This window comes from Bison bison, unplaced genomic scaffold (assembly GCF_000754665.1).
Source record: "Bison bison bison isolate TAMUID 2011002044 unplaced genomic scaffold, Bison_UMD1.0 scf7180017864221, whole genome shotgun sequence".
Classification (NCBI taxonomy): Eukaryota; Metazoa; Chordata; class Mammalia; order Artiodactyla; family Bovidae; genus Bison; species Bison bison.
Window position 1 is genome coordinate 1,550,024 of NW_011494793.1, and position 7,352 is coordinate 1,557,375.

At 52.5% G+C, this 7,352-nt stretch overlaps 1 protein-coding gene across 1 annotated transcript in view; it reads left to right on the plus strand.

Moving 5' to 3' along the window:
* SLC27A1 (solute carrier family 27 (fatty acid transporter), member 1) overlaps nucleotides 1–7,352 on the plus strand; it is a 40,703-nt gene that overhangs the window by 31,721 nt on the left and 1,630 nt on the right. The window contains exons 7-11 of the mRNA XM_010845680.1: nucleotides 3,617–3,826; nucleotides 4,952–5,078; nucleotides 5,169–5,306; nucleotides 5,379–5,543; nucleotides 5,943–6,089. Coding sequence (XP_010843982.1) covers nucleotides 3,617–3,826; nucleotides 4,952–5,078; nucleotides 5,169–5,306; nucleotides 5,379–5,543; nucleotides 5,943–6,089 — 787 coding nt within the window. The remainder of the gene's footprint in view (nucleotides 1–3,616; nucleotides 3,827–4,951; nucleotides 5,079–5,168; nucleotides 5,307–5,378; nucleotides 5,544–5,942; nucleotides 6,090–7,352) is intronic.

The window sequence follows — 7,352 nt, forward strand, 5'->3', positions numbered from 1 at the left end:
TTTTTTTTTTCTTGTTTCTATATATTTTTTAAAAATTTAAATTAGATAAGACCCACACATGGCAACTAGTTGAGGTTTCTTGTAAGATTCCTTGTCTCTCATTCTTTCTCCTTTTCCTCCCTCCCTTCCCTTATAATTTATTTATTGAAGAAAGGGAGTTTGCCCTGTGGTGTGTTCCCAGCCTGGGGATTGCTGTGAGGTCCCTTGACATACTCCTGTCACTCTGGTATTTCCTGTGCCTTGGGAGTAGGGTTAAGCCCAGCAATTTTTTTTTTAATCTATTTTTAAAAATTGAAGTATAGTTAATTGACCATGTTGTCTTGGTTTCAGGTGTGCAGCAAAGTGATTCAGTTATATCTATTTTTTTCCAATTCTTTTCCATTATCAGTTATTACAAGGTATTGAGTACCGTTCCATGTGCCCCACAGTATGTCCCATTGCTTATTTTATATATAGTTGTGTGTATCTGCTAATCCCAAAGTCCTAATTTATCCCTTCCCACCCCCGACCCCCTTTCGTAACTATTAGTTTTCTATGTCCGTGAGTTGTTTCTGTTTTGCAAATAAGTTCATTTGTACCGGTTTTTTAGACACCACATGTAAGTGTTATGTGGTATTTGCCTTTCTCTGCCTGACTTCATTGTATATGGTACTCTCTAGGTCCATCCACGGCGCTGCAAATGGTATCATTTCGTTCTTTTGTTATGGCTGAGTAGTGTGTATATTCCATTGTGTATACGTACCACATCCTCTTTATCCATTCATCTGTCAGTGGACATTTAGGTTGCTTCCATGTGGACACTGAGATGCATGTATCTTTTCAGATTAGAGTTTTGTCCAGATACGTGCCTGGAAGTGGGATTGCTGGGTGTTTAGTTTTTTAAGGACTGTCTGTACTGTTCTCCATAGTGGAAGCACAGCATCTCTCAACTACAGCGCTGTGGACACGTGGCTCTGCCTCGTTCTCTGTGGTGGGGGCCATCCTGCGCACAGTAGGATATTTAACAGCATTTCTGGCCTAAAATCACTGGATGCCGCCAGGACCCCACCGCCCACCCGTGATAATTAAAAATGTGTCCAGACATTGTCAAGTTCATGGCCATGGTTCAAAACTACTGCTTTAGATATTTGATTGATTCAGCGTCTACTCTTTTGTCTGGGGTTCCCTGTGGGTGGTGTCATGGCCTCCTACTGGGAGGCCCAGAGTGTCTGGTGGTCCCTCTCTTTGTCCTTAACACGCATATGTTGCTTCCGTTCTGTTTCCTTAGAGAGTTATTTCTGTGACCAAGAGAAAGCATTGAGGAGCTCTATAAGGATTAGATAGGGTGGAATCCTCAAGTGAAAGTCACTCAATCGTGTCCAACTCTCTGTGACCCCATGGACTGTAGCCCGCCAGGCTCCTCTGTCCATGGAGTTCTCCAGGCAAGAATACTGGAATGGGTAGTCGTTCCCTTCTCCAGGGATCTTTCCTACCCAGGGGTCGAACCCAGGTCTCCCGCACTGCAGGCAGATTCTTTACCGTCCTAGCCACCAGGGATGCCACCAGGACTTAAGAAATGCTGCTGGGTTCAGAAATCCCATCTCATGGCTGTTGGATGGGAGAAACTGCATGGCTTTTTTTTTTTTTTTTTTTTTGCAGCAGTGGGTGCTGGCCCAGATCAACTGGCCAACTGTCCTTATCAGAGGCAGCAGGCTGTAATCTGCTTTCTTGGCTGCATAAAGCAGGTGGGCAGGCAATAGACAAGTCAACCCATCATCCATCCATGGGTATTCGGTTCCTGTGTCTCCCTGTCCATCTGGCTGTGTACATTTGGAGTTGTAGCGGGGGTCCCAGGTTGACAGTTCACTCCTAGCTTCTGCTCAGATGCTGCCCTGCAGGCTGGAGGTCACAGCATGGGGCGCCTGGTGTCTCCTCTCTGAGCTGACCTGAGTCGTTTTCCCTTTAGCCCTGGGTCTGTCCGAAGGTCCAGGCCAGAGTAAAGATCAGCTGTTTGACTCTCAGTATGTAGAGCTTGCCTCAGAGCCGCGGGCATGTCATTGTCACCTTCAGCTGCCTCAGTTGTGGTTCCGTTATCCCTTCCCCAGCCTAATTTCTGAAGAGGACAGTGGAAAGCTGCCTGGGACTACTTGTGATGGTCTGGAGGGCAGCTCTGTTCTTAGGCAGGACTTTGTCAGCTGACAGGTAAAACCGAAACCCTAACCCTAGCCCTAACCTAAACTCGAACTTTCTTGAGGAAAGGCATATTATCAACTTGTGGAACTGAGGAAGCCAAATAGTGGACAGCTCCAGGCACATCTTGATGGGGGTGGGGGTGTCTCTTGTTTTTCTCTTCCTCTTGATCTCTTCTTTCCTTAGTGGGTGGCTTCCTCCCCACCCTTGCTTCCCCAAGAGGGTTCCCAGCAGCCCCAGTTGACAAAGAGCCTGTGTTCCTACCAGTCTATTAAAAGTCTCAGGGATGATGCTCATTGGCTGAGCTGTGGTCACATGCTTATCCTTGAACCAATCAGTGTCTGAGGATGGACTGGACTGATTAGCCAGGCTGTATGACTTGCTCTGCCCTAGAAATGGGGTGGACTGGGCCACCAAGACAGGTGAAGGAGCCTGAGGGCAGAGGGAGATAACCCATCAGGGGTCTCTGATCTTGCCTTGCCCAGGCTTGCCTCCTGGTGATCTTCGCCCAACCTTATCTCCTCTCTGGGTCTTGGTGCCTTCACCTTCAATAGGGAGTGTTGGGAAGATTAAACAGATGAGCTCTGTGTTCAACAGGCTTGTATTCATCAGATCCGCACCAAGTCCTGCTCAGCCATGGTGGCATTTGAACTGAGACCTGACTCTCAGTGCATCAGAGGGAAGAGTGTTCTAGGCAAAGGGCACGGTATGTTCAAAGGCCCTGAGGAGGAGACCCATGTGACAAGAGCACAGGAGTGAGCCCAGGAGTTGGAGGGAGACAAGGTAGTGAGGAAGGCAGGGCCAGATGGAGTTGATCACAGGTCAAATTTTATAATGCATTTTGGTATGAGTACTTTGAAGCTATGACTGCCATGGTGGTTCATTCTGAACATGTAACTGTTTCATTGAGACTCTGGAGCCAGGATGTCAGATTCCAATCAGATTTTACCACGTTATCAGCCTTGGTGGGCACTTAGTGTCTATGAGCATCTGTAAAGTGGGGAGGGTACATTCAGAAGCTCACCTGAAGATGAGGACTCAAGGGCAACTGAGTATCTGGGAGACGACCCCAGAGGTGGAGCCACAGGAAAGAGAGGGAAGGAGCTGGCGGAGAGGGGTGGTCAGTAGCCCCTGAGCCACTGGGGCTAGGTCTGTGCTGTGACTTCAGGGAAGCCACAAAGAACATGACCTGACAAGTTATCCCAGCCCTAGGTCAGGCGGGCAGCCTGAGCTCAGAAAGGGCTCTGAGCGAGTGCATAAGTATAAATGGTCTGGACTGTTCTCCTGCTGTCATAATCTTTAAGGCCATTTTGCACCAAGTGCCCAGATGGGAGGAAGGAGGTTGTTGGGTCTGGGGGGCCTCCAGCCCGCGGCAGCCTCCGCCCCCAGTGGGCTCCTCTCTGCCCCAGCGCAGGCGCTCACTGCTCACTTCCCACCCCACCCCCAGGTGGTCCAGTACATCGGGGAGATCTGCCGCTACCTGCTGAAGCAGCCGGTGCGCGAGGCGGAAGGACGGCATCGTGTGCGCCTGGCAGTGGGCAACGGGCTGCGGCCGTCCATCTGGGAGGAGTTCACGGAGCGCTTCGGCGTCCGCCAGATCGGCGAGTTCTACGGGGCCACCGAGTGCAATTGCAGCATCGCCAACATGGACGGGAAGGTGGGCGCGGGTGGGGCGGCCCGGGCAGGGCTAGGGGTTCGGGGAGCACTGCTCCCTCTGCCTCGCCGGCCTGGGTTCCCATAGAACACCCTGGTTTGTGGTGGGCATCTCGGCCAGGGTGCTGGGCAGCCTTCCTGACAGCTTGCTCAGTCACCTGACTGTCACCCCTGAGTTCTGATTCACAGCATGGCTCTGTGCCTCAGCCTTTCAGAGCCTCAATTTGTAGCAATAGAGGTGGCAAGGAGGAGCAGGGCTCTGGGGGACCCAGGGCCAGGAATGGGGTGCTGATCTACTAGGCAAGTCACTCAGAGGGCTTCTTGGGCCTCTGTTTCCTCATCAGTAAATGGGATTAACAACTTAGGTTTGTTCTGATCATGGAACATCCCAAACTCAGTATAGCACCCTTTCCCCCTGCAGAAAGCTCTCTGAAAACATGCAGACGTTTATGATTAGCAAATATTATCTCTGCTATATCCTTGCAGGACCCTCCTTCTCCCTTATCAAGCGTTTCCCACCCAATGTCAGGAACAGAAAAGGAGAAGAAGAATAAAGCAAGTGCCCCGGAGGCAGGCATTCTTTTTTGTCTCTTGCTGCTGGGTCCCCAGCGTTGGACGACAAGGCCTGGTCCCCACCATGCACATGAGTTGAATATGCAGCCCCAGAGTACACTCTTGTCAAACCAGCAGAGGTTGCTGCTGGAACAAACATGCCCAACCACGTGCAGCAGTGCAAACCCACTAGATGGGCATTTCTGCTCCTAGAACTGAGCCAGGCAGTATGCCATGCACTGGGCAGAAGCTCTGCCAGGGTCCCTTCATGGCTTCAGAGTCACTCAGGGCATCCACTTCCTGCCAGCCTGGAGGGTTTTAAGGACCAAGAAGTGGTGGCCGACTGGCAGGTCTCCTCACGTGACTGCAAGGGAGGCTGGGAACGGGGAGAGAAGGGGATGATTCCTGGTGGGAGCCTGCACTTCATAACCCCCTCATTCAGATCATCGAAGGTCACAGAGTTAGTGCTAATTCTAGGCCCTGAGGCAGGAGAGGCAAGGTGTCGGGGGTGGGGGTGGAGGGAGGCCACACCATGTCACTGCAGGGCTCCTCGCTGACTGGGTTGGCCCCATCCCAGGTCGGTTCCTGTGGCTTCAACAGCCGCATCCTGCCCCACGTGTACCCCATCAGGCTGGTGAAGGTCAACGAGGACACCATGGAACTACTGCGGGATGCCCAGGGCCTCTGCATCCCGTGCCAGACCGGTGAGCAGGGTCCTGTCCAGTGCCCCCCGGGGAGCTGGGGGCCCCACCTCCTGCCCGCCCAGCACAGCCTGAGTGCTGCCTCCTCCCCAGGGGAGCCCGGCCTTCTCGTGGGTCAGATCAACCAGCAGGACCCTCTGCGTCGCTTCGACGGCTACATCAGTGAGAGCGCCACGAGCAAGAAGATCGCCCACAGCGTCTTCCGCAAGGGTGACAGCGCCTACCTGTCAGGTGTGCAGATCCCGAGGGCGGGCTGTGGGGGTGCTGGGCCACCGTCTCACCTCCCGCTCTCCCCTCTGCCAGGTGACGTGCTGGTGATGGATGAGCTGGGCTACATGTACTTCCGGGACCGCAGCGGGGACACCTTCCGCTGGCGTGGGGAGAACGTCTCCACCACTGAGGTGGAAGGCGTGCTAAGTCGCCTTCTGGGCCAGACAGATGTGGCTGTGTATGGAGTGGCTGTGCCAGGCAAGCTGGGGCTCTGGGGGTGGTCCCAGGGTCCTGGGGGCAGCCCCAGAGGAGCCCAGCCAGGAGGAACTTGGAGGTACAGGTGCCCTGGTAGGCAAGACCTAAAGCAGTGCACAGCCTGGACAACCGCTCAACAGGGTGGTGTCCTGGATCTGGAATTATTCCTCATGCCTGATGTTGCGCTTCAGTTTCCTCATCCAGGAAATGGGCTCATGAGATCAGCTGTGGCTCAAGGTTGCAGGGAGTGCAGCAGGAGCTCAATAAAGGGTTCACTGCTTCAGCGAGCATTATCCCAGGTGGATAGGGCTGGAGGTCAGAGGCCAGGGGCTGCCACTGGAGGATGGATCTAGTCTCATGGTGGGGCCAGGGTGGTGGTCTCAGCCAGGTCTCTGTCTCTAGGAGTAGAGGGCAAAGCAGGCATGGCAGCCATCGCAGACCCCCACGGCCGGCTGAGCCCCAACGCACTGTACAAGGAACTGCAGAAGGTGCTGGCGCCCTATGCCCGTCCCATCTTCCTGCGCCTCCTGCCCCAGGTGGACACTACAGGTGCGGCCCCCTGCCTCTCCGTCCGCCCATTTGTCAGTTTCTCAACCATTTACTTACCCGTTCTGGTTTAGCCCCTGCGCCTGGTCTAACCTGCTGTCCACGGCCAGCTGGCACTATGAGCTAAGCTCTCCTCTTGTCATGTTTGTGCGCTTCCTCCTTCCTGTTCCTCACTCCTACCCCACTGGCCATCCTGCAACGTTTGCTTCATCTCTTCATTTTTGGCATTTTTCCGAGGACTAGGGAATTTGAGCGAATCATCTCACACCTTTGAGGTTTCCTATTCTGTAAATCACCTGCTCGTATCTAGTATTGTCTCATTCTTTCCTTGTGATTTACGGGAGTTCCTCCTAATAGTGTAGATGTTAATTCCTTAGCAATTTCAGACATTTTAAATCTCCTCTATTTTGGAATCTGTTAACTTTGTCCATGGTGCCCATTATTGAAAAGAAGCTTTAATTTTGATACAAAGGTGAACACCACCATCATCACCTCTGCCTCTGCTTTTTCAATCTTGAGGTTTGTACTTTTCCAGTTTCTTTCTTTTTTTTTTTAATGGCCAAGCAGCATAACTTGCAGGATTTTAGGATCAAACCGGTATCCCCTGCAGTGAAAGTGCAGAGTCCCAAATACCAGGGAAGTCCCTGAAGTTTCATTAAAAAGAAAAAAAAAACCAACCTTCCTAATTCTTGAGCACACAGGGATTCTCCCTCGATTTTCTACAAACCCAGATCTTTCACAAAACCCCTCTTTAATTGTCTACTTCAGGGAGTGCAAACTTTTTCTTTAAGGCCCAGATAGTAAATATTTTCAGTTTTGCGGGCCACAGCCTCTGCAGCAATGATTCATCTCCTCAGCTGTAGGGCAGAAATAGCAGTGAGTAGTGTGTATGTGTCTAGAGGTGGCTTCCTCAGGTAGGGGGTTGAATTTGGTCCATGGGTGGATCATGGGCCTATAAGTTGCTGACCCCTGACCTCCTGTGTGACCGACCCAGCCCTTTCACCTTCTTGGTCTTGTGTGGGGTGGACATGTGACAGGCAGGGAGTATACATGGAGTTTCGGGTCATGCGGGAGGTGGTCAGGGAGGCCTCCCTGGCAGAGGGAGCATGAAGCTGAGATCCAAAGGCCAAGGGGGAATCAGGAGGGCAAAATGGGGAAGAATGCTTCTGGCAGAGGGGACAGCCTATTCAGAGGCCTGGAGGTGCCAGAGAGAGTAGTTAGCTGGGGCAGGGGGTTCCTGGCAGCCCCCTGCCAAGTTCCCACCCC